Source organism: Neopelma chrysocephalum, unplaced genomic scaffold (assembly GCF_003984885.1).
Source record: "Neopelma chrysocephalum unplaced genomic scaffold, ASM398488v2 Primary Assembly neopelma1_360, whole genome shotgun sequence".
NCBI lineage: Eukaryota > Metazoa > Chordata > Aves > Passeriformes > Pipridae > Neopelma > Neopelma chrysocephalum.
In genome coordinates, this window is record NW_020898024.1 from 60,046 (window position 1) to 85,600 (window position 25,555).

Genomic DNA, 25,555 nt, shown 5'->3' on the forward strand with positions numbered 1-25,555 from the left:
AGTCCCACCTGGGGATTCCACCCTTCCCAAGGGCAGCCTAAGCACTGCTGCTTCCCCAGGAAAACACAGGCAGGCAGAGAGATGACCAGGAGTGTTTAATGCTCTGGTGCTGCTCCTTCCTGCTGCAATCTCCACCCCACACTGAGGTGGGATCACTGTGTGATGGCCAAACCTGCACAGCCCCAGGGTTACAAAACAATTACCCAACAGACAGGGAGCACCAAGAGCTTCCTGCAGCTGAAGGAATGAGAACTCCCCAATCCCTGCAGCCACAACCCTGGAGCTCTCCTGTCCCTGCAGCCACAGTCCTGGGCACGTTGATCACTGGGATGTGCAGAGGACGAGCACGCCTCAGGGTCCTTGCAACGTTCATTTTATTTTATTGCTACTTTATTTCCCCGTCCTTTCAAGAACCGCTCCATTAACCACCAAATCTTCGACACTGAGCCTAAACTGTTAAAATCAAACTGTTTAACAACTCTTACAGTTAATTACAATGCTTGCAGAGAGCACTTGCCACCCCGTCCTGGCAAGCTGGTGTGCAGCAGGGGGCACGTCCCAGCACGTCCCAGCCCTCGTGTCCCCAAGCTCTAGCACGAGCACCTCTTCCTCTTCTCCTCCTTCTCCGACAGCCGGGCTTTGGGCGGCACGGGCAGGGGGACGCTGCTCTTCACCCCGTCCCACGCCTCGGTGGCCGCCAACCTCCCCGTCTGCAGCGCCTGGTAGATGGCCACCGTCAGCATCTGGAAGGCCAGGGCCACGTTGGAGGCGTCCTTGGCCGAGGTCTCCACGTACTGGGCGCCCAGCGAGGCCGCCAACCTCTCGGCCTCCCTGCGGCCCACGCGGCGCTGCCCCGCCAGGTCGCTCTTGTGCCCCACCAGCAGGAAGACGACGCGGAAGGGCTGCACCGTGTCGGTCACCTCACGGTGCCAGCGCCGCACGCTCTCGAAGGACGCGCGGTTGGTGAGGTCGAAGAGCAGCATCCCCCCGGCGGAGTTGCGGTAGTAGGAGCGAGTCACGGACCTTGGGGGGAGGCCAGGAAAAGGGGGTGAGCAGCCCCCCGAGGTCGCCTGTGCCACCTCGGATAGCATCTCCCCTGTCCAAAGCACAGGGAGAGGGCGGAGAATCGGCCCTTTGGCTGCATCAGTGAGGGCTCCGAGGGTGGCTCTGTCCCTGCTCGGCCGCCAAAGCCCGTCTGTCCCCTGCAGCCACAGTCCCCAGGGCTCCCCCAGCCCTGTAGCCATGGTCCTGGAGCTCTCCTGTCCCTGCAGCCACAGTCCTGGAGCTCCCCCAGCCCTGCAGCCATGACCCAGTGCTCCCCCATTCCTGCAGACACGGTCCTGGAGCTCTCCTGTCCCTGGGGCCATGGTCCTAGAGCTTTCCCACCCCTGCAGCTGTGGTCCTGGAGTTTTCCCTCCCCTGCAGCCACAGTCCTGGAGCTCTCTCACCCCTGCAGCCGCATCTCCCGAGTTCCCTTGTCCCCAGTAGCCACCCGGCCAGCAGTGGCAGCCCCACAGCGAGGTGTGAAGGCTCCTGGCATCTGAGCTGTAAACCACTTTGGAAAACCACTTTGCCCAGCTCCCAGTGGGCTCCCAGCTTCTTCCCCAGCCCCTCTGCAGCTGTGGGGCAGAGGAGTGCTTGGAGCAGGGCCCACCCCCCCTTTAGAGCTGGAGCAAGTGCTCCTTTCCCTTGGTTTTGGCTGGTTCTTCACACATGGGGCTCCCCCGTCAAAGGGATCAGCGGGAACACAGCCCCATTCAGGACCTCCCTGGGGTCAGGATCACATCATCCCACCCCAAATCCAGGGTGGGACACCCACCTCCCTCACCCCTCCCCACCCCACGGACCCACCTGAACCTCTCCTGCCCGGCCGTGTCCCAGAACTGCAGCTTCACCCTCAGCCCCGGCTCCAGCTCCACGAACTGGACGTAGAAATCCACCCCCACCGTCTGGTTGACGGTGTCCAGGAAGGTGCCCTCGGTGTAGCGCCGGAGCAGGGAGGATTTCCCCACCGTGGAGTCCCCCAGCATGATCACCCGGAACTGGTACTGCCACGGCGGCTCCATCGGTGCCTCTGCCGGTGCCGGGCCCCGCCGCCCCCGCGCCGGGCGCGTGTCCGGGCAGGCAGGGAGCTCCTCCACCCAGGAGGCGTTCCCAGAGCCAGGGGTGCTGGTTTGGAACCCCTTTGTTCCCTTTATTTTGGGTCCATACAGCTGGATGTGGTTTCTGGTCCCATTTTCCCAGGGGTGGCCCCTTTAGAGCCCCTTCACTCCCTCTATTTTGGCTCCATCCAGCTGGAACCACTCGGGTGTTCCTGCTCCCATTTTCCCAGTGACAGGAGGCCCCCAAAAGTGACACAGACATGGGAGGGGGTGTAACCCAACCAGCAAACCCCCCACTCCAAATCAGATCATCCCCTATGCCGTGGGTTGAGTGTCGTGTCCCTGTCCGGTGTCCGGTGCTTGGCACAGCCTTTGTTTAGCGTGAAAACCCTCAGATTTATTAAAAACACTCCTACAGCAGAGCATTATTTTTTCAGAGTCCCCAGATTAAGATTTGAAATAAACCCAAGCCTGGGTGGAGAGACAGATATCCCCTTGGGTGGAGGGTCCCGGGTGGAGGGTCCTGTGTCCCCCCGTCCCCATCAGCACTGGCAGCGCTCCCGGGGCTCCCCCCGTGCTGGGGGCTGGCGGCGGCTCTGGCTGGGGATGAGCCTGATGCCATCACAGCCCTGGTGAGGAGCGAGGACCCCCCGTCCCAGGGCCTCCTGGATGCCCCCCGCCAACATCTGGAAGGCCAAATCCACGTTGAGGTTGCTGCGCGCCGAGGTCTCCACGAAGGCCATGCCCAGGCTGGCGGCAAGGTGCCCGGCCTCCTCTGCTGACACGGCTCTCTCGGCCTCCAGGTCACACTTGTGCCCCACCAGGACGAAGGCGGGGGGGTTCCCGCCCCCCGCGGCCTCTCGGTGCCACTCGGGGACGCGCTCGAAGGACGCGCGGTTGGTGAGGTCGAACACCAGCAGCACCCCCGCCGCGCTCCGGTAGAAGGACCTGGTGATGGACCTGGGCACACCCAGGGGGCGTTTCCAGGGGCACTGGGGCAGCCCCCGCGTTGACATATCTGGGGTGGGGCTGAGGGGCTTTTTGGGTGCCGGTTGGGACTTGAGGAGTGGAAAAGGAGACCTGCCAGGGCCGTTTACATCCTGCCTTTCTGTTCAGCATCCCACTTCTCAGTCCAGACACCTGCGTGTTTTTCAGGGGATCTGGGGTCCCTCCGTCCCCCCCCCAACAGCCCGGGGCGCAGTGGGGAGGGGGCAGCACCCCCAGGTCAAACATTGGACAGAAACAGGGCACCCCCAGACCAAGCCTGGGGTCCCAAAAAGGCTCCTAGGGACGGGGAGAGCGTGGAACCCCCGGTCCAGCTGCGGCAAAGGCTCTCGAGCTCTTTGTGCCCCATTTGAGCCTCTTCCACACTCCCAGGAGCTCCTGATGCAATCAAGAGAGAAACCACCCAGCCCCAGCCCAGGAGCAGCATCCCAGGACTCTCCCCCAGCCCTGCTCCCTTGGCTGCCTCCCAAAAGCCAGCTCTGGAGTCGCTGCAAGCTCAGCACAAGGTTTCACTGTCCCCTAAAGCGTCGCCGTCCCAGCGAGGCATCGCTGCCTGTCCCCGCACGCCCGCCGGGGATTTACACCCACCCCAGGGTCTGGGGTCCCGCGTGGGGGCTGTGTCCCCGTCCCCAGCTCACCTGAAGCGCTCCTGGCCGGCCGTGTCCCAGAGCTGCAGCTTGGCCCTGCCCGCGGGCGGCACCGGGACGGTCCGGTTGTAGAACTCGACGCCCACGGTGGGGCCGGGGGTGGCCGCGCCCCCGAGATTCCCCCCCGGCCCCTCGGCGAAGCAGCGCAGCAGCGAGGACTTGCCCACGGCCGCGTCCCCCAGCACGATAACGCGGAACTGGAAGTGTCCCTCGGGGTCGGGGTCCTGGGGGGGATCTGTCACCGTCCCCATGACCGGCGGGATCCTGACTCTGCTGTGCTGGCGGTGACACGGACAGGTCTCCACCCTTGTCCCCACCCCACCTGGGGACAGGGACGGCTCTGGCCCCGCAGTCACCCGGGCAGACAAACAAACCGTCCCCTGGAGGAGGGAGAAGCTTCCCCGTCCTCATCCTCCTGCCCCCGGGGTGTTGTTTGGCCTTATCCTCCTGTCCCCAGGGTGTTGTTTGCCGTTGTCACATGCCAGGTCTGTCCTGCTGCCCAGCTTTGGTGACAAAGGCACAGGGAGGCTGTGAGTGCACAGACACACTGTTGTCCCCCCTGAGATCCTGGGAGAGCTAGGAAGGACAGGGAAGCTCCACAGGGAAGGGGCTCTGGAGTTCCTGCAGGGAAAAGGGGTCAGAGGCACTGGACAAAGGTGCTCTTGCCAAACAGCCAGGTCACCCCGGGGGACTCAGCCATGGCCCAGCCATCCCAGGACAGGGAATGACAACTCCCAAGCTGTTGTGACCCCTACATCCCTGCTTGTTGTCCATCGTGAAAAACCAGGCAACTGGCATCACCAAAGCTCCATCCGAGGGTGTTGGGAAGTGTAGGATTGCAGGAGTTACTCCAGCACCTCTGTGATGATCCAGGCATGTTCCTGCATTCCAGGGACACCCACCCAGGGCCGTGGGGACACCCCAGGGGTGGGTGCTGCAGCAGGGACAGGATCCCACACTGGAGCACCACTGAGCTCCACTGGAAGGGGATGCTCAGATGCCCTGGCACTGATCACCCCCAGCCAGGCTCAGAGCCAGCCCAGCCTCACCCCATCCCAACACACCCCAAACATGGGAGACACCACAAGGATTTCAAGCAATTGTGTTTATTGAGCCTCCAAGATTTAATATCCACTAATATTAATTAACTCCACTCCTGAGGAAACTCCACAGAAGGGACTGCTCTCCCACACAGTGTCAGAACATGATCTTGAGCAACAGCCAAAGCAGTTCCCTGGCCCTGCAATGCAGGTGAGTGGAGTCCAGGAGTGGATCCCGCCCAGAGGAGCTCATGGCTCGGGAAGGAGCCAGGATCTGGCTCTGCAGAGCTCCCACTGCTGAAGGACTGGTAAAGTACCATGCAGCATCAAATCCCTCAGGAATGGGCTCAATTCATCTCCATGCTCTGCTTACACCTGAAAAAAAGAATAATCCAGCTGAGTGAGGAGCAGTCAGGCTTGGTGCTGTGCCAGATCCCACCTGCACTCAGGAGCTCCTGGCTGTCCCCTCCCCACCCCAGAGTGGTTTTGGGGTAGCTCATGCCTGGCCTCAGCCCCATATCCGCAGGACTCATCCAACAGTCTCCAGACACAGGAGTCATCACAGACCAGGCTGTGCTGCCACTGATCCCACCCAGGCACTGCCTGCAGGGAAACACTCAAATGGTTGGGCTTGGAAGGGACCTTAAAGCTCATCTCATTCCCACCCTCTGCCATGGGCAGGGACACCTTCCACTAGCCCAGGTTGCTCCAAGCCCCGTTCAAACTGTCCTTGGACACTTCCAGGGATCCAGGGGCAGCCAGGCCCAGCTTCTCTGGGCAACCTGTGCCAGGGCCTCCCCATCCTCACAGGGAAGGATTTCCTCCTGATGTCTGATCCAAACCTCCTGCCCAGCCAACACCAGGACACTCACTTGCTCCACGCTGCAGCTTCCCCACGACTCAGGCCCTACAGGAAGCAAAACCAGACCCCTGGGAGAGGGTTCACAAGCTCTCATTCTTTCTCAGTGAGTAATTCCTGAAAACACAGAGCCAGAGCGAAGCTGAAGGATCCCTGTAAATCCATGGCTCAGATCCCCCCACATAAACCCCAGCCCTCCACCCACCACAACACCCCTGCCCTCCGTGCCCAACATTTATCCCTTCTCCCCAGCAGGAGTTTCCCCTCCCTCCCACCCAGCCTTCCCCAAGGAGCGAGGCTGGCACAGCCTGTCTTCCCACTGGCCCCTCTCAGGACAGGACACACCCGCAGAGAGCCCTAGACCAGGGTGAATTTTTACTCTTCCTCCTTTTTCGACCACAAGATCGGTATTCAGATCTAATGGGAAAGGGAACTGGAGGGATGAGCTGTGGAGCTCCAACACGGATACCACGTTCCTACCTGGGGTCTATCCATCAGGCAGGAGAGCTCTGAAACACCCAGGAATCCTGGAAGACATCACAAACCCTTAAAAATCAGCAGCAGGCTGCAGATTCCCATGGACACACCCCTGACTCATCCCACCCTGAAACCACAAGGAACAGCCCAATTCCCAAAAATATATAGGAGGGGCGAGTGACAGCCACGGGCAGAGGAGGCCCAGCAGTCAAAGACCTTCCCGTTGCTCTGGCATGTTGTTGGAGACCTGCAGCCACTGTGTGGAGCCACAGCTCTTGGATAAACATGCAGATAAACACGCAGCTCAGCCAGGAAAGCCTGTGACAGTGATCCACCCGCTTTGGATCAGGGTTGCTTCCATGAAACCACCCGAATTTCCAACCTAAAGGAGAATCCAGGGCCTGGATCTTCCACCTCACCTGCACAACGCTGCCAGGGCGAGGCTGCCACCAGCCATCCCATACTCCGGGATCACCAGGATGCTGCTGGGGAAGAACAGAGTCTTGAGCTTCAGGTACATAAAGTATCTTAAAACAACAGGAAGGTGGGATACCCGCCCGCTCCCACCTCCCCGTGCAGCAAATCGGACCCCAGGAGCAGGGATCTGGGGCAGCCGCTTCCTTCCAGCGCCAATCCTTCCACTCCCCCCCAGCTCCAGCCCCTCCCGGGCCGTGTATTTTCCCGAGATGTTGCCGGACAGTTACAGAGGCTCCAACTGAGCGGCGACCGTCGGGGAAAATCCCTTCGCTCTCGGCTCCTTTTTGACCGCGTCTGCCACGGCACCGACAGACGCAGCTTCGATAGGGCCGGATGGGCCCGCGGGGCCCCGGGACGGGGGCTGGTTCAGCCTCGGGGGTCCCTCCCTCCCTCACTCACCCGGGGCGGATCAAGGTCGCGCTGCCCTTCCCGGCCATCGGAGCGCCCCGAAGCTCCGCCGCGGGGCGAGGTGCCCACGGGGAGCCGGGGCGGCGGGGCCGGGCGGCGGGAGAGCCCCGGGGAGGGCGGATGGCGGCGGATGTCGAAGGATGGTCCCGCCGGGCCCAGCAGCGCCCACCCGCCCCGCCGCCATTACCGAGAGAGGGAGGAAGCAACCCGCGCCCGCCCTTTATAGCACGGCAGCGCGCGCTGATTGGTTGCTGGGGCAGCAGAGGCTGCTGGGAGTTGTAGTTCCGGCTGCCTACGGCCCCGCCGTCCATCCGTCTATGCCTCAATCCCTCAATCCTTCCATCTGTCCATCCATCCCATCCCATCCCATCCCACCCCATCCCATCCCATCCCGTTCCATCCAATCCATCTACCCATTTATTATCCATCCCTCGATCCATCTGTCCATCCATCCATCCCTCCCACTCCATCCATCCATCCATCCCGCTCCCTCCCTCCCTCCCTCCCTCCATCCATCTGTCCCTCCCCACCCCCACCATCCCACTCCATCCCATCCCACTTCCCAAAGGACCAACCCACCCCACTGAGCAACCTGCTCCAGTGGAAGGTGTCCCTGCCCATGGCAGGAATCGGAATCGGATGATCCTTAAGGTCCATCCCAACCCCAACCACTCCACAATTCCATGATTCCCCACCTGTGAGCTGTGCTCCCCTTCCCCACCTCAAAGACCTTCCAATCCAGGTGGCACCAAGACAGTTCTCTCCTCCTCCATCCAAGGGGCACGTCAGGTGCTGCTCTTGGAAAAGCTGAGGGCAGCAGCTGCCTTTTCCCTACTCCTTCCTCCCTTTTGGAACATGGGGGGGAACATCCCACCCTCAGGGAATAGAAGGAAAGTTTCTTGGAAACAAAAGTCTGTTTGCCAACAAAATACCTCTGTCAGGCTTGTGATCCATAATCCATGGAAAGGATTTAAAGTGGGAGCACCTGCCAAAGGGTTGGAAGGCAGTGCTGGAACAGCTGCAGGTTCTGAAGGCACAGCCCCTCTGGGAAATCTGCTGGAAAAGCCCAGGAATGCTCCCTGCCCGATCCCTGGAGAAAGGGCAAAAAGGATGGGGGAGAACAGTCAGTTTTTAGTCTGTCCTGAGCAAAATTAACAGATGAAAGAATTCCCAGTGCTCAGGAATGGTCCTTTCCAACTGGTAGCTCCCCCCAAACATGCCAGACCAGCAGTAAAATAAACCTGGCACCCATTTAAAGCCAAGTCTGGAAACGAGCCCCAAACTTTGTGGCCAAACCCTTGCAAAGACAGCCCCTGTCAAAGCTGGCAGGGACAGGGGACCAGCAGCTGCTCCCATCCTCCTCCTCCTCCTCCTCCTCCGTGGATCTCCCAGCTGCTCTGCCAAGTCACGAGGCATTCCCTGGAGTCTCCTTGGCACAGCCACTTGTGCAAAAGGAACCTAAAAATCTCCCTCTCAAATCCTAGGGCAGGGCAGAAACTGGGAGATCACTGTAGAAAAAAAACAACCCCAGTCTTCCTCAAAAATTCAAACCTTGGTAAACATTGTTTGGGAAGGGGCTGAACTGGGAGAATCCCCAAAGAGCAACAGTGAAAGGCACTGGATGCCCAGCAGACCTCAGCCCACCACAAGGAGATGGATGGAGATCCAAAGAGGAGCAGGGAAAATCCCACTGCACATCCACAATCAGTGAATCCCTGATGAAACCTCCCAGGAGCCTCTCACCAGCCTCTTCCACAGCACAGGACAGGGAGAAAATGCTGGAAGAGGCTGCAATTCCCATCACCTGACAGGTGGGAGCAGGCAATGCACAGGGATGTGCTCTGTGAACACCATCAGTGAGGAAAAACAAGTGAGAATTAAGTGATTCAGGGGTTTGTTGTGCCTGTGGCTCCCTGGGACAAGCCAAGCCCTGGCCATGATCAGCTCTCAATCTTTTTTACCTTAACTATGTTATCCATCACTGCTTTTTCCCTGGAAACTTAACAGCAGAAGCAACATGACATTGGAATCATAGAATCATGGAATATGCTGAGTTGGGAGGGACCCACAAGGATCATCGAGTCCAACTCCTGGCCATGGACAGGACACCCCAACAATCCCACCCTGTCGCTGAGAAAAAAGGGTGTGTGCCAAGCAGGACCCCAAAACCCTTCCTACCAAACTGACTGCACTTGGAAAAACCATTTTGACTGGGGAATAACTGCAAAGGAAGAAAAAAAAGGAGACGTTTTCCACCAGGCAAAAAGGGAAAGTGAGCCCTGTCAGTGACATTTCCTGAACCAGCTCTAGCAGTTTCTGCTATTGCATTTCAAATTCATACCCTATCCTGCCACTGAATTCATTTCATGTCTAAGCAAATCCCAAGTTAAATCCAGAAACTGGTGTATCCAGTACGATTTACAAGATGCACTGGGAGATAGCAAGGCTGGAAGGTAAAAATTCCTCTCAGATCTTTGTTTAGCAGAAGCTGGGGATTAACAAGGCAGTAATGAGAAACCCAGCACGGAAAGATCAGAGTCAAATGTTTATCTCTGTTCCTCAAAAGGGATTCAGAGAAATTCCTGAGGGTGTTGGGTACGTCTCAGTGTGCGGGATATGAACCCGTGTCCTGACACTGATCCAAGTAACAGGAGTTTTGTCTAGTCAGGCTCACATGGAAAAAAATCATCACAGTCAGCCCCCTGTCAGCCCCCTCACCCAGCCCCAGATCAGCTCAAGAAATGCTTCCAGACTCCTCATCCCTTTGGAAGCGGGTCAGGATCTTTCCCAGGCCACCCCTGGTGTGTATTGTCAAGCTTTTAATTAAACACAGGCTAATGGCAACAGGCCACCCCACAACCTCAGAGCTCACCCTTTGGGGAGTCCAAACACACCCACATCCCTCTAGCTCTGCTGAACTTTTCCCAGTTTGTGTAACTCAAATGGGAATCTGAGTCCCTGCACTTTCATCTAAATTGGATTATCTCATCTTCAACAAGAGTGTTTGGGTTGTTGTTTTAATTGCTATAAACCCTGCCTGCTGAAAGGCAGAGTGCTCCATAATCTCAGTGGCAGATTTGGATGCAATTTTCAGGAATTACATAATCCCAGGGAGCTGTGATATCATCTGCCTGGGATTTCTTGCCTTGAGCACATGAAGATAAAAGCAGGATTTACCTTACCACACGGAGTCCTTGTCTTTCATCCCGTGTGACACTAAATGGTAATTAATCCAGGCTTTTCCTGCAGCCACCCAGGAGAAACAAAATCCCACACTCTGTTTGACTTGGATTCCAAAGCACAGACCCTACAAATTCCAGGTGATGGCTGTTTTGGAGCTCCACATAAAAGCCTCTTCTGTGCTTCAGACGCTGCAATAACGGCCGGGAGCTGAAAATGAACATTAAGGTGAGTAAGTGATACACAAAAAAAAAAAAAAACCACAGATTTAACAGCTCCACAGACCTTGGCTGAGATTCTCCCAAACAACCCCAAAAGGCTGGCTCACACCTCCAGGGAATGTGGCCCAGAGCCTCACATCAACCTCTCTTATAAGGAAACGCAGGAGCTATTTTGGGCTCTGCAGCAGCAGTAAACAGCGTCAGCAGGTCATCCCTGCTGGCCTCTGTGCTCCCAAATTGCTCCTCCCGAGGGTCTGTATGTGCCCAGCTCTCCCAGGAATTAGGGGTCAGGATGAGTTGGACTAATATTTACCATTTTTCTTCCACTATGAAAACAAAAGCAGAGAGTAAAAGGATTTTACTTTCCCCCAGGGTTGCTGTCGGTGGGAGGTGATAACCTGCTCCTCTCTCCTTTAGGGACAGGCCTGGATGGAGAGGGTTTATCCAGGCATTGGGAAATACTCCACAGGATAGCAATGCTGGGCAGCTGAGAGTAAATTTATACTGACAAATAAATGTGTCTTCAGGTCACCTCCTGCAGCAAAATGAGATGGCTGCATTAAAAAGCTAAAATTTGGGGGGATGAGGAAAGACAGCTGCAAAAGAGGAGAAGGGCACACAAGGCAGCACAGGAACAGAATGATCTACAAAGTGTTTAACAGCAGGACATAAACCTCCCTTCTTTACATCACCTCTGGAATGCCACTCCACTGAACTTCCCAGGAAGAGGGGCTGCTCTGAGCTGAGCAGAAGATATAAAAGCTCTGCTCTCTTCCACTTCTGCTGCCTCTGAAACTCCCAGAACACATCGGGCACATTCCTTTCCTCAAATTCAGAGGATCTGAAGGTGAGGACATTGGCAGCAGCACAGTCAGGGGCACAGCAGGAGGAAGAATTCACAGCAGATGAGAAGGCAGGAGTCCAGCAGTCCTCCAGCTCCACTCGGTCAGGGACAACCTAACTCCAGTTCCTCGCATCCCCGGGTGCAGTTGTTAAGGAGAAAACCACAGACTGACAAATAGATCATAATTATGGACACAAACAAAGGTGTAGTAGAAGTAGCTTTATCAAAGTATTTAAATCTTGTGGCAAATCTCTGCATCAACATGGGCAGGGAGGCAACGAAACGCTCGGCAGCAGCAATTTCAGTTACCAAACTATTCCTTGGATAGACATTTATTACAGGTAGTTTCTCTGTTCCTATTTCTCCAAGAGTTTAAGGCACAAAAGCCTGAAAAGGGCTTATAATACGTACATAAGTGCTATTATTTTCACTTTCACCTCTAATGCAACATAATATCAGCTTATTTATATTGCTTGTCCACCCAGCTTATACAACATCCAGTAGAAAACTGCTTTCCAGGTTCACAACAATTTGTTGCACAATATATCAGTGAGATTGCTCTGACCCGTTTTTGCTGCAAGATCTTCTGTTTCCCTCTGACAGGACAGTGGAAGACGCTACAAAATCTCAACATTAACGAGACCAATAAAAAAATAAAGGCATGATACACAAAATAACATTTAAATATGGTTGCTGGTTAAAGTGTTTTTAAACTGCTTGGTTGATGGGGAATTATTTCCTCATACACAGGTGGAGGAGCAAGTCAGGTGTGCAAGAGATCACCAGGTAAAAGGCATTGGTCTGTAGTTTTCTAACACTCCTTTCTGTCTTTGCTCTCCAAAGTGCTCTTCAGGTAGGTTGTTTAAGAACACCAAACTTCCTAGCTCATGATCACAGCTTAGCTTAACCAGAACACAAGTTTTCATCCCGTGCTCAAGTTACAGCAACCTCACCCAGTCACTAGAAACCTTTTGAGACCTTTTAGTGGCATCCAACAATGATCTTTCTTTTTAAAAGTAACACATTCACAAGTGTTGGGCCAAATGGCTGGAGACAAGTTGAATGGGCAGCAAAACAGAAAGATGGGCAGGAACCAAAATGGGCAGGAACCAAAATGCAAGGGGTAATTTTTACTTAAAAGACCAACTTTTTTATTGTAGGGTGGGGTAGAGTCTCTCCCCTGTGCCACCTCGTCGAAAGTTTATAAATTACAATTCCCAACAAGTATCAAGAGTTCATTTCAAGACAAAAAGGAATTAAAACTGTTGCAGTTCTAATTTTCACCATGAATCAAGGTTACCATGATGCTCCTACGACACTTGTTCTGTACAGGAAAAGGGCCACAGTCCTCCTGTACTCCGAGTCCCAGGCCTGGGCGGGGAAAGGGCCACCCCTGATCCCGCAGGATCCGGGGGAACAGTCCGGAGTGCACTGGTGGGATATTCCACAGACACAGTGCCTCAGCAACGAGGCTATAACACAGCTGGGATCTCTGAGGAGACAGTGTCCAAAGGCTGCCAGTGACAGTCCATCAAGGCATCGTAGAGCTCTTCACTCTGCTCCATGAACTGCTTGTTTGCTTCGTGGACGTCTAACTGAGGCGTGGGATCTGCAGGGGGGGAAAGGCAAAGTTCTCAGATTTATTCAAAGATAAAGGGATGGTACACATTGAAATCAGGGCCAAACTGGGAAAGTCTGTCTCTGGTCAGTGCAGAACAGACAGACAACTTCAGTATAGAATTTGAGAAACGTACCTTCCAGTGCATCCTCCCCAACTTCTTCGTATGTCTGCAAGGAGAAACAAACCCCTTAGGACAGCAGATAATTATCTTTTCTTTTACAAGCATCACCTGTTGATTGGTACTGTCAGAGACTGACTTTTATATCAGAGTGATTACAACAGAATTCTTCACACATACGCCTGTGTTCCACTCCCAACACTCCACGGGGGAGATCCCACACTAAAGCTCTGACGGAGGCAGCAGTTCTTGCAATTCCTGGGGTGAAGTGGGGTGGCTGTTCTGATGTGTTCTATCCTTTAAAACAAGCCTTAGGAAGGATCCCAGAAGGCTGCCTGTACCAAGAGAACCTTTCTACCCTGAAAACTGTATTAAGAGACCCCTTGTGTCCTTATCCAGTGTAAGAGGCAACATTTTACCTCACATAAGGTAACAGGACACACCAGGTACTACTGAACACCATAGAGCAGCTCTATTCAGAATTCATTATTAAGAGGTCTGTTATTAAGATCACTTGTTCTATTCAGCCTGGAGGAGACTGAGGGCAGAGCTCAGCAGGGGCTGCAGCTCCTCCCAAGGGGCAGCTCCGATCTCTGCTCTGGGGGGAGCAGGGACAGGACCCAGGGAACGGCTGGAGCTGTGTCAGGGCAGGCTCAGGTTGGATCTCTGGGAAAAGGTTCTTCCCCCAGAGGCTGGTTGGGCACTGCCCAGGCTCCCCAGGGCAGTGGGCACAGCCCCAAGGCTGCCAGAGCTCCAGGAGGGTTTGGACACTGCTCTGAGGGACAGGGTGGGATTGTTGGGGTGTCTGTGCAGGGCCAGGAGTTGGATTCCATAATCCCTGCGGGTCCCTTCAAGCTCAGGACATTCTGTGATCCTCAGAGCTTGAAGCTAAAATGTTCCCATCCCCACTGGCAAGCTCTGGGGAGATTCTGGGCTGCCCTACCTGCATGGTGCTCTGTGTGTAGCCGTACTGGGGGTAACTGTAGCTGTAACTGCCCGTGTTCTGGTCGTACCCCCACTGGGCGTAGTAGTTGTGATACTGTTGATAATACTGGTTGTAGTTGTAGTTGTACATCTGATTGTACTCCATTGGTTTCACACGGTTACTTCAAAAAATAAAGCAGGAGTGAGTTGCAAATAGTGCAGAACAAGTATGAAAAAAGCAGTGAAATAGCTTAAGATACAGTCTGGTACATAGACAAGGCTTAGTCTAACATGCAGTTTTCAGTCTTTAAAATATATTCACTATTTACTACAGCAGTATTTATCATTTGCATACATTTGCATAAAGAAAGAAGTGGTTCAAATTTAACGCCCTTTCCTGTATTCATCTTCCTCTTCATTAATAAACATTGCTTTCATTCTTTAGGAGTTAATTTAGGGTCACTTCCTGGCTTTGGGAAGGGAAGAGTTCAGGACCATGAGCTTCAGTTTTAGAACAATCCTGAACCACAATCCAGATTCTTGGGCCCCTTTTTTCTTCTGATAAATAGGACGAAGTTAAGTAATCTGCAGCTTCCTGAGACAAGGTACTGAATCTTGCTTTACATGAAGAGTTAAAGACTTAAAGCCTTGCAAAAAAATTGGAGTTTTCTTTAATAAGAATGGACAAAACCCTCTTCCTTCTGCCACTGTCACACAGAAACCTAAGCAATGGCTTGTTCCCTTTCTCACTGAACTGAGAGGTCCTCTACGCATGGAGTTGGAAGAGTTCATGAAATAAAAAGAACTACAAGTAATCAAAAAATAAACTTAAGTACCCTGTGAGCTGACTAAAATTCCCATTCCTCTCCATAAAGTGGCAGCATTCCCAAGGAACTTGGAATCCCACCTGACTATCAAGATTTGAAATGAGATGGCAAATATCGTTTGAAAATGAAGGTATGTCACACATAAAAAGCTAGTGATGAAATTAGTGAGAAGTAGGAAGAAGGAAACATCAATCTTCTCACCACCATACACCCCTTTTTTCTGCTTTTCTCTTCCTTTTCCCCCCAAGACTTCTGAAAAACTAAATATTATTCAAATAGGGAGCAATTACTATGATTCGTATTACCCTAGTGCTACGAGCCCCAAGTCAGACCAGGATCTCATTGTATCAGGTTCTGAACAAACACAGAAAAAAAAGTTAATCCCTGCCCCAAAATACTTATATTTAGTAGACATCATAATAGAATTAGCAAGGTAATTGAGCTTCGCTATCCAGACATCAATAAGCAGATTTAGGCCATTTCAATTAAAAGCAAAGGAACATACACTTTAAAAACAATCATATTTAACTACAGTGTGGGTACATGTGTGTGAATTTTAAAATGTATACAATTAAAAACAGTGTAACACGCTTAGTCTTGAGCTAATGTTATAATTTCTCTGAATTCCTGGGCATTCTGATGCTCCCCATTATCAGGGGTATTCCTTCACTTTGTGATGGAAACATCCAGGAAATGTACCCAAACCACTAAAAGACATTTAAAACCAGATGTGGTGACTCATAATGAACACCTGGCTGCTCTTATACTCACGCTTTTGGAATAGCCACACTCAATCGTACAGGTTTGGAGCCCAACCCCACAGCTCCCTGACACTCTGTCAGTGCTCTCTTCTGCTCCAGTTCATCTGTGAACTTCACAAACCCATAACCTCTGCAGAGACACAGAATAAACCACGTTAAAACCAACCCAAAAAGCCAGGCCACGTCTTAAAAATTATTCACAGCGAATTTCGAATTGGTTTGGGAAACACAGCGGACGAAACACGTTCGTTCGGGTTGTTGTCCCTGCTTTTGGGAGAGATGAAACGATTCCGCCTTCCAGTTGCTTTTCCAAAGCGCCTGAAGCCAGAGGTCCAAGCTCCAGCGGTGCTTTTAAGGGTTTGACAAATAGAAAGCAGCTCCTGTGCCAGTGGATTGTGGGGAATTGGAAGGGAGCTGACACAAGCCGTGTCGAAATGCACGAGCAGACAGCGGTAAAGCCCCAAATCTCTGCTGGGAGGATACTGATAATCTCAAAGAGCTGCAAGTCAGCACAGGACTGACAAGACACAGGCACTGCTCGTATCCCAAACTGCCCCACTGGGAAGGAAAACACTGCTTTTCCCTAAGATGCGCCTTCTAATCAAGTTCTTTCTCAACAGGAATATATTCAAATAGGCTTTCTGTCATTCCCAAAGAGGGGCTTAAAACGAGCTCGTAACATCAAGTAGCTAAAACCTGCTCTGAGAGCACAGCTGGGACAGGGACAGCACAGCCAGGACCCCTGGACTCAGAGAAAACACTGTGGTGTGGCAGCTCTGCACTGCAGCCAGAGGGGAAACACCAACTCTCTCCAAGCCCAACGGTCCTTTGCGTGGGATTCTGGTGCTGCAGTGAGTCAGAAGCGATGCAACAGCATCCAGGAGGGCAGTGCCAGGATCCCAGCATGGGATGGGCTGCCTCATGCAGCAGAAAGATCAAAGACTTAGGTGTGGGAGGGTAAGGGAATCCATCTAAGTGAAGGAAGGAGTTTGGGAGGGAAGGACTTGTCTAGCTGGGGAAAAGAACGAGCCATAAGCAAGGGTGTAAGTTTACAATGTATTATCTATTCTGTGGGAACTCCTAAACACCAAGTAATGTGTTATTTGGAAAGCAGCATCACCTACAGCCCCTGGGAGGTCCCCACTGGAAGCTGTCCCAGAGCAGTTTGTGCTCCAGAAAACTCATTATCTTGGCCAGCACGAGTCCAAATATCTATTTTTATACAAATAAACAGGTATGGCTGTGTCCTCCTCACAAAAATACCAGATCAAAGCTCAGGCTTATCTACATACAAACTGGATAATTAAGCACGAGCAAAACTCTATATGGGCCCTCATTCTGTTTAACTTGCCCTCTGCCAAAGGACTGTGGCAAATTAAGCCAGTGCAAGTCAATCTTTCAGGCAGTTTAAAATGCTCACACACAAAACCAACTAAGTTTCTAAGCTGCCACAAAGACTCCTGCAGCCTTTTGGGTGGGACTAGGAGTGTGTAAGGGAAACTGGGAAGTTTCCCTTTTGGCAGTTCCAAAATAGGGACAGACAGCTAAAGAGCTGGATGTAGGGTACAGGAATTGATGGTGGGTGCAGCAAGGGAAACAGTGATTCTTCCAGCTCTTCCAGAAACGTAGCATTTCCACACCAATGGCTAAACCAGAAAAAAACCCAGCAAGAAATCATTTCTTCGTGGCCAGGACTTCCCTGGCAGACACTCTGCCTTGTCCCTGCAGTTTGGAAAATCCCCCACACCTGCACCCTCAGCAGGAAGTAGAGAAGCAGGCTCAGCACCACAGCTCCAGGCTGCTCTCCTGCTGGGAGGAGGCCTTCCTGATCCACCAGCCCTGGCTGGAAGGGCCAGGCCTTCACTGGGCACGTCCACAAGCCCAAAGCTCCTCTCTCACATCACCCTCACACCTGCAGCTGCCTCAGCTTTGAGTAACTGCACAAGTCCCAACAAAGCCCCTGGCAGCGTGCTGGCACTGCCAGGGGAGACAGCTCTGCTCTTCCCCAGAAGAGGACTCCAAGTCCCTGCTCCTTCCTCACTTCCCAAGCTACCACAGATTCCCTTTCCTCGAGGAACTGCACTTCTGAGCAGTTCCCAAAGCCCAACTCGTGGCCCAAACTGCAGCACCCATCACCTGTTCTGTAGGCAGAGACCAGGGCAGGTGCAGCAAAACAGGGTCTGCGGGGTTTACACCTCTGAGGAAGAGGAGGAGGAGGAAGAGGAGGCACCTGGAGCCCACCCCAGCAGTGTCAGTCCCGTGTGAGGTAGCAGTGACAGCACAAGTATTCAACAGTGACAGAGCAGCTCTGCAAGAGGTTCAGGTTACACGTGAAGAGGGAGTGAAGCTCTGGAACAGGCTGCCCAGACAGGTTGAATTGTCTCCATCCTGGGAGGTTTTCCAGGCTACTCAACTCATGGCTGACCTGACCTAGTCCTGGTCCCACTTGGAGCTGGACCACAGACCTCCAGAGATTCCTTCAAACCAACATATCCAAGACTGAGAAGCCTCATGTGAGAAAGTGGGGAGATCTACAGCCATAAACTCGGTCTTATCCCAACATTGCAACAGGCATTATATCAGAATATTGTGCTTCACCAAAGCCACGCTCTGCTTTGAAAACAAAGGGTTCTCACCAATTGCTCCCTCCCCTAGGAAAATACAGTTCAATTTTGTGCTATTTAGAAAATGCTTTAATTACATGAAGAAATCCAGCTTTTTGATATCTGTTTTTGGCAAGACATTTCCAGCAAAGAAAAACGAGGCGGCTACTGAGAACCTGACAGTGAATCACAGCTTTGTGTGCCCTGCCCTGTTTGAAATAAAACCCTCTCCCAGGAATGGCCTAAATAATAGCACAATTCCACCTGAGAGTCCAGGAGGAGAGTGCTTCCAGCTTACTTAAGACATTTGTCAGCATTTTAAGAAGTGCAGTAACACACAAAGGGCCTCACGCTGACAGAGGAGTGACAACACCCCCGTGGTGACTATCAAAACCCAAGAAAACTGCAAACTTTGTATTTTAACATTACTCAAATCTAAGCTGATAAAACTATTCTTTTTTTTCCTCTTGCTGCATTTTATCATTTCAGTTGCTGCATGTGCAGTGAAAGAAAAGAATGAATAGAAGAGGACTTACTTGGATACTCCTGCCTGGTCCAAAACAACTTTTCCACCTCTACACGATGGATAAACTTTAACAAAAAATTCATATAACATCCCATCATCTACATCAGGAGTCAGGTCTCCCACAAAAAGGGAATATTCTGGACTAAAGAGATCAAAAGAAAACTTCTTAAGTACAATTATACAAAAAAAGAAAGAGATGTACTGAGTGACAGTTGCCATTTAGCCTAAATATTTGACCTTGGAGAAAAGTGATATTAAAAGACCATTTAATGGAGATTTTAAAGTGTCACCAGTTAAGCTACTTAACTAAAATTATACTTACATATAATATATTATATTAATATACTTTTTAAGCCATTGACATTGCTTTTTCAAGTTAATTCAAGCAGCACAACCAATCTACTCAATATTGCTTTTTATTTAAAGATAATTGCTTACTTCTTACAGGCCGCCTCTGGATTTCTAACATGGCAAGAAAATATTAACGTCTCATTTATAGATTTGCTATTTCCAATACACAGATCTTAAATTATAATATACTAATTAGATACTTTGATGCTAGAAAGCTTGAATACCTTTAAAGACACCGGATAAATCACACACAAGGCAAAGCACAAAACTAGCAGCCTCCACAGTGGCACTGATGAGCTCATGGGTTTACATATTTTCAATACTCTTTGCAAGGCAATTGATAAAGGGACATAAAATAGGCAAAATGAGTATTTAAATATTGAGCACTTACCTGTTGTCGGGCTGTTTTCCATACGTTGCATAATTCAATTTAAATCGCTTCGCCTGAAACGAGGCAAAAATGAACCCGTCCATTCAAATGTTGTCATGTGAGTTCAAATAATTAGGAACAAATGCAACCAGTTGATTTTATGCAACTTTTTAAATGCTGTCAGACCATCCAGTTAAGGGATTAAGGATGATTTATTTATGCCAGTACAGATATAATAATGAAAATCAGAACCTAAACAGAGGCACTGATAACAAATATTAAATGACTTCTAACTTTAAGGTCTTAAAACGAAATGACAGCAGAGCTATTGGAAATTTGTGATTTCACACAAACACTGAATCTACCACGCTGGAAAATCAATCCCAGTCTGGAAACATGGCTAAATACTTTGCTCTGGATGATGTGCTCATTTAGTAGGATCCAAAATTAAGGGTTTTTTGAAAGAATTACGGGTCACTGGACACTGGAGGCCTCCTGAGGTTTTGCATCGGATGTGACTTTTAAAACAAGTTTCCCAGTAGCCCAGATTTGTGCCCACTGACACATCTGCAACTCCCTGTCCCCATCCTACCAGGGTTCAGCAACTTGTGCCCAACTCACATGTAAGTCTAGACAAAGATCTAAGGAGCAGCTGATCTTTTGACCAGCCCTTGGGATCAGGGGCTGATCTCAGGATCAGAAATCAGGATTTCAGACCAAGCTCAGAAATTCCCTAGAGATTAGGACGTTTGTTCAGTACAGTGAAGAGCCCAGTGTGCTCCTGGACCTCGTAGGATGGATTTCCTTCCCTCAAAGACAGTGTAAATAATTCTTGGGAAACAGAGCACAGACTTTACTCTAGGCTATAATCCTGTTCCTTGCATGCTTGCATTCACTGGAGCACAGTGCTACCCAACTTTTGGTGGATCATTTACAAGCCAACACAAAATTTAGATTCCAATCTGAAGCCCTTCCATCTTTTTATTTTGGACCTCACTCTTCACTGCAAATATTCTGGGTTTAAAATCAGTGTGGCACCTGAGAACACTTCCACTCAGATGGGAACTGGGGACACCAGTTCTGGAAAACAGAGGCAGCAGCAGCACCAGGGCTCTCTGTTATTCCTCTAGCTGATTCAGTATTTAATAATAAATAAAAGCCACACTCAGTTTTCTGTAAACAAAAGTCTCTAAATGCGAGGGATGAGCTGGGCATTGCCTGCTGAGTGCAGTGTTTTGGGCTGCACTGGATCTCTGCCTGACATCTGTAATTCTCCCTGTGTGTTATGCAAATCACCCCCCTATGCAACACCACGATTTAAAATGAAACTGTGGAGAAAGACGGGTCTTCCCAAAACCAAACTTCCATTATCATCTTCCTCCTCGCAAGAGCTGCTCCCTTTGTCTCTCCAGTGACTACAGAAGGCACCCAGGATGATCAGCTTGCCTTAATCATGGGCAAACCAGTGAAACAGATACCTCCAGGCCTCTCATCAGCTCCTTTTTAATGGGGCACGTCACCCTATGAGGAATGCTGACCAAATAGCTCAACCTGAACTTCCCAGTTTCCTACCGTGGGTATTAACTACCCTGAAACAGGAATCCATTTACCTTGTCTATCACACCATAACTGAGGTGATTCTAGAGCTGCTTTATGAACCAGTCACCCCAGCTACTGCAGCCAACTCCTGTGGGTACAACAGACAGCTGTGTCAGCCGTCCTGTTTTAATCCACCACACATTTGAGTCAACTTCCTAAAATTAGACCCTGAGACTATTCCTCCTCTTCTCCTCAAACTACCCAGCTTTCACGTACAGGAGACATTAGTTATTTACTGCCATTATCCAATTCTCTGGCTCCTTCTCCACTGCAAAGAGGTTTGAGTAACTTTTCTTTGCTAAGGGCCAAGAACAATGCGAGGCTTAAAAGTCACGTTTCTCTTGCAAATCAAAGATACTCAAAACTCAGTGTGAACTTGCAAGTTCATCTTGTACACTGTTGTCTCAGGCTGCCCCGTCCCTGGAAGTGTCCAAGGCCAGGTTGGACAGGGCTTGGAGCAACTTGGGCTAGTGGAAGGTGTCCCTTCCCATGGCAGTGGGTGGAACAAGATGGGCTTTGAGGTCCCTTCCAACCCAAACCATTCCATGATTCCATAATTCTACAAATGGAGAGAGAGGGAAGGACTGTGGCAGGTCTACTCTATACTCAACCTAATTTTTCCCTTGTTCTTCTCTGGTTTCTCACTAGTCTAACTTGGTAATAGCAAAAAGGCTCAGAAATGAAAAACCACAACATCTCTCCACCTGGATTTTATCCGGACATTCACACAGAAATCAGTGATTTTGCTCAACAATCTTCTGAGCAAGAACATTAATAGTTTTATGTTCACAACTTTAAAGAAAGAATAATCCCGCTTTGTCAACTATTGAATTTGTCTGTAATCACTCAAAATGCAGATTCTACACTATCTGCCCCTTCCCAGTTTTGGTTCTCAGCTGGTTGATCCCACTGACTCACCGGTGTAGCACCAGGAAGCGGTTTTCCATTGATTTTGTGTAAACATTTCTCTGCAGTAGCTAGATCTGCAAATTCTACAAAGCAATAGCCTGCTGGAATTCTGAACATACAACACAGGAGAGAAGAGACAAAGGTTATACATTAAAAACACACTCAAGGAGGAATTTTGTATTTTAGATAAGTGGTAGGAAATTTGTTATCGTTGCAATACTTAGAACAGCTTCTTTTTAAAAGTTTATACATTAGCTACCAAAAAGAAGGTAGAAATTCTGGATCTCAAGTAAAGGGATAGCCCCTACTTACCATAAATCATAAGCACACACAAAATGGTTTTGCTCACAGTTTACTTCCTACTTTCACTGACCATCAATTTTTCCACCCAAGTTTAAACATCTGAAAACTGAAATTACAACACTTAAAAGAATAATGAATCAGAATGAAACTACTTTATTCTGTGTCCAGTCACTCATTTTATCCCAAATGAACTCAAAAGGGTCTCATATTGCTCCAAGTCAGACTTCCCACCTCTGCCAGCATCACGTAGCTGCACTATGGACTAGTCACCAAAGCCTTCAGCTGGGAGGTGCAATTCCCAGAGGGATGGAATGGGATACATACACTGCTCCAACTGAGTGCTGGAGCACTTCAGGATGAGGGACAAGCCTTGTTTGCTGAGGGGAGGCTGAAGAGCCAGCAGTGCCCTCTCCATTGCTCTCATCAATATTCCCATATTGGTGGCAGCAATGGTGAAAAGGTCAAAGGGAAAATCACTGATAAGGAAGGACCATGGTGAGGCTTCAATCCAAATGCACTGGGAGAACAAACATAAACAGTTACCCTGTCAACCTGTTTCGAATGATTTTTACACTCAGTACAAGCTCTCCCATGGTGGCAAAGGCTCTTGAAACAAAGTTTTCATCCATATACGGCTCCAGCTATAAAAGCAAAAAAAAAAAAAAGAAAGAAGTTAGATCAGGGCATCTACAAAAAAGAGAATTTATGTGTCAATGTCCCCCTAAGCAGTTAAAACATTATTGAGAAGGATTTTACCCTTACACTTCAAAAAGAAGACTCATTTAAGAGGGTCGATGCCACTCAAAACCAGCAGGCATGCATGAACCAGGCTCAACAGTCTGCAAAGTGGAACCCAAGAGACAGCATGAATTTCAGAGAACAGGGAGCTTCACAGAAGGACAAAAGCCACTCAGAAACATACAGCAACAAACTGAGCGTTCGCTACAGGGAGTGGGGGAGAAGGAGGTGCCGGGCTCCTTCTCTAGGCCAGCGCTGTGGGGACACAGGTGTGGCACGGCCCTGGGTGGCATGAGGCAGTGACACGGCCCCCCTGGAGCTGGGGCAGGGGGCTGCAGAGCTGTGTCTGCCTCGCACAACCCCGGAGGTACCGGGGCAGCACTCGGGGGGAGCCCTGGGATCGCGTCCCGCTTCGTCCTGCCCGTGGGAGCACTGACCGCGTCGTGTCACAGGGGAGGGTGGCACTGTGCAGGGTAGGGGGTGTGTGTCACAGGGGAGGGTGGCACCGTGCAGGGCAGGGGGTGTGTGGAGCAGTGAACACGCTGGAGAGCAGTGTCTGGGTGGTGTAAATGACTGACAAGTATGACACAGCGCTGGAGTTTGAACTAAATGCATGATGAAGGGCCTGAGGGAACAGGGCACCTCTCTACGTAAGCAACAGTGGAGGAGGTAACTAACAGAAATTAAGGTTTTTTTGATGGGGAGCACTGTGTGTTACACAGAGCTGTAAAATATATATATAGGAAATATATCTAGCTCCATGTATGTAAGTACACACACCTCTGTGAGTAAGACAGGGGGCCCTGTGGTAACTGACAGCCCTCGAGTGTGTCTGTGTGTCTGTCAGGTACCAGGTGACAGAACATGCAGGGTGTGAAAGTGGGTGGCCACGCTGCACTCACGTGTGTAAGAGGCAGCAGATGCCCTGTGGGGGTGAGTGTGAAGCAGACCTGGTTCTGTTACATGTGCCAGAGGAGCAGGAGGCAGCACTGCTGTGCACAGACCTGCCGGGTGATCCTGGGGGAGTGTAAAGGAAAGCTGGAGTTGTAAAGGCAACAGGTTGCTTGGATATGGCAGTGTGTGAATCAAAGAGAATCCTGCTTGTGAGAGGGGCAATGAAAAATAAGAGGGGCTTATGGAGAGGTGGCAGATAACCCTCTGTGTGGGGAGAAGAAAGAAAGAGCAGAGTTCATGGGGTCTGCTTGCACGAGCAGAGGCAGTGGAGGACCCCTGGATGTGTCATATAAGTGTGCAATGCTGTGGCAAAGTGGGTGTGCTGAGTGTGTGTGTGTGAGAGAAGCCTCCAGTGGGATCCTGAGGGACAAGGCACACTGTGGGCTGTGTATCTCTGTGAGTGTGCCCACAGTGTGCGGGTGAACAGGCAGCCAGACACCCCTGGGTGAAGAAGCATCCCTGAGTGTGCTTCTCACGGGTGCTTCTTCCTGCCAGGTGCACACAGAGGCAGGAATGAGGGAAATCTCGGGGTGTGGGAGTGCTTGTGAGTGTGTGTGCATGTAGGAGAGTGCAAATGCCTGTGAAGGTGTGAGTGTGCACCCACAGGTGTGCATGTGGGGGGAGCAGGTTGTGAGGGATAATCCTGGAGAGGTGTGTACAAACACACGAGTGCCTACAAGCATGAGTGTGTGTAAGTGCCTCAGAGCACATGGGCACGTAAGTGCCTATGAGCAGGTGAGCAGATAAACCAGCATAAAAATCCTCGAGGCATGCAAGGATACAGGCTGTGAGTGTGGGGTGTGTAAGTGCCTCTTAGAGCATGAAAGTGGGAGACCTGTCAGTGCCTGCCCGCCAGGGACACTGGTGTAAGTGCCACGAGTGTGGCTGTGACCCGGCTGTGGGTAGGACACGAAGGTCACCCTGAAGGAGGGGGGTGTGTGTGAAATGCTCACAAATGTGCCTGTTGGGCTGGGGGTTGTGTCTGTGAGTGTGTGTGTGTGTGTGTCTGCCTGTGTGAGTGTGCCAGCGTGCACAGGAGAGCGTGTGTGAGGGGAGTGTCAGTCAGTCTGGGAGTTTATGGTGTGTCTGAGTGTGTGAGGGGCTGTCAGGGTGTGTCAGTGGTGTGAGAGTGTCAGTCGGTTGGGTGGTGTGAAGGTACCAGATACTTGGTGTGAGGGAGCCAGTCAGAGTGAGAGTATCGGCGGTGTGAGGGTGTCAATTAGTGTGTCAGACAGTCAGTGTGAGGGTGTCAATTGGTGTAAAGGTGTCAGTCAGTTGGTGTGAGGGTGCCAGTCAGAGTGAGAGTGTCAGCAGTGTGAGGGTGTCAGTCAGCTGCTGTGAGTGTCAGACAGTCAATGTGAGGGTGCCAGTCGGTGTGAGGGTGTCAGTCAGTCAGTCAGAGCAAGGGTGTCAGTTGGTGTGAGGGTGTTAGTCAGCGGGGGGGTGTCAGTCGGTTGGTGTGAGGGTGTCAGAGTGAGAGTGTCAGCAGTGTGAGGGTGTCAGTCAGTCAGGCAGAGTGAGGGTGTCAGTGGTGTGAGGATGTCAGCAGTATGAGGGTGTCTGTCAGTTGGTCAGTGTGAGGGTGCCAGAGTGAGGGTGTCAATCAGTGCCAGGGTGTCAATCAGTGTCCGGGTGTCTGTCAGGCAGTGGTGTGAGGGTGTCAGACTAAAGGTGCCAGTCAGTGTGAGGGT

General features: G+C 51.1%; 3 protein-coding genes and 3 non-coding genes across 6 annotated transcripts in view; all 6 read right to left on the reverse strand.

Annotated features, from left to right (window-relative positions):
- Positions 1-545: 545 nt before the first annotated feature.
- Positions 546-7,236, reverse strand: LOC113978709 (ras-related protein Rab-39B-like). Its single transcript, XM_027705846.1, has 3 exons — positions 7,008-7,236; positions 1,852-2,095; positions 546-1,023 (listed from the first exon to the last, which is right to left on the reverse strand). Exons 1-3 carry the CDS (start codon positions 7,042-7,044, stop codon positions 591-593), a joined length of 714 nt encoding a protein of 237 aa, XP_027561647.1. The 5' UTR covers positions 7,045-7,236; the 3' UTR covers positions 546-590.
- RAB42 (RAB42, member RAS oncogene family) lies at positions 2,645-4,005 on the reverse strand. The gene is made up of 2 exons (XM_027705843.1): positions 3,746-4,005; positions 2,645-3,062 (listed from the first exon to the last, which is right to left on the reverse strand). Exons 1-2 carry the CDS (start codon positions 4,003-4,005, stop codon positions 2,645-2,647), a joined length of 678 nt encoding a protein of 225 aa, XP_027561644.1.
- The window catches only part of TRNAU1AP (tRNA selenocysteine 1 associated protein 1), a 21,285-nt gene continuing 574 nt past the window's right edge, over positions 4,845-25,555 (reverse strand). The window contains exons 2-15 of the mRNA XM_027705844.1: positions 22,716-22,813; positions 21,879-21,978; positions 19,383-19,435; positions 18,651-18,782; positions 15,522-15,641; positions 13,943-14,105; positions 13,015-13,048; positions 11,109-12,869; positions 10,193-10,405; positions 7,948-8,105; positions 6,550-6,612; positions 6,134-6,180; positions 5,667-5,770; positions 4,845-5,169 (exon numbers count right to left, since the gene is read on the reverse strand). Coding sequence (XP_027561645.1) covers positions 12,733-12,869; positions 13,015-13,048; positions 13,943-14,105; positions 15,522-15,641; positions 18,651-18,782; positions 19,383-19,435; positions 21,879-21,978; positions 22,716-22,813 — 837 coding nt within the window. The 3' untranslated portion in view covers positions 4,845-5,169; positions 5,667-5,770; positions 6,134-6,180; ... (2 more) ...; positions 10,193-10,405; positions 11,109-12,732. The remainder of the gene's footprint in view (positions 5,170-5,666; positions 5,771-6,133; positions 6,181-6,549; positions 6,613-7,947; positions 8,106-10,192; positions 10,406-11,108; positions 12,870-13,014; positions 13,049-13,942; positions 14,106-15,521; positions 15,642-18,650; positions 18,783-19,382; positions 19,436-21,878; positions 21,979-22,715; positions 22,814-25,555) is intronic.
- LOC113978728 lies at positions 5,295-5,365 on the reverse strand. Its single transcript, XR_003537641.1, has one exon. It is a non-coding gene; the product is annotated as a small nucleolar RNA SNORD99 (small nucleolar RNA).
- LOC113978726 lies at positions 6,291-6,421 on the reverse strand. Its single transcript, XR_003537639.1, has one exon. It is a non-coding gene; the product is annotated as a small nucleolar RNA SNORA44 (small nucleolar RNA).
- Positions 6,800-6,942, reverse strand: LOC113978725. Its single transcript, XR_003537638.1, has one exon. It is a non-coding gene; the product is annotated as a small nucleolar RNA SNORA16B/SNORA16A family (small nucleolar RNA).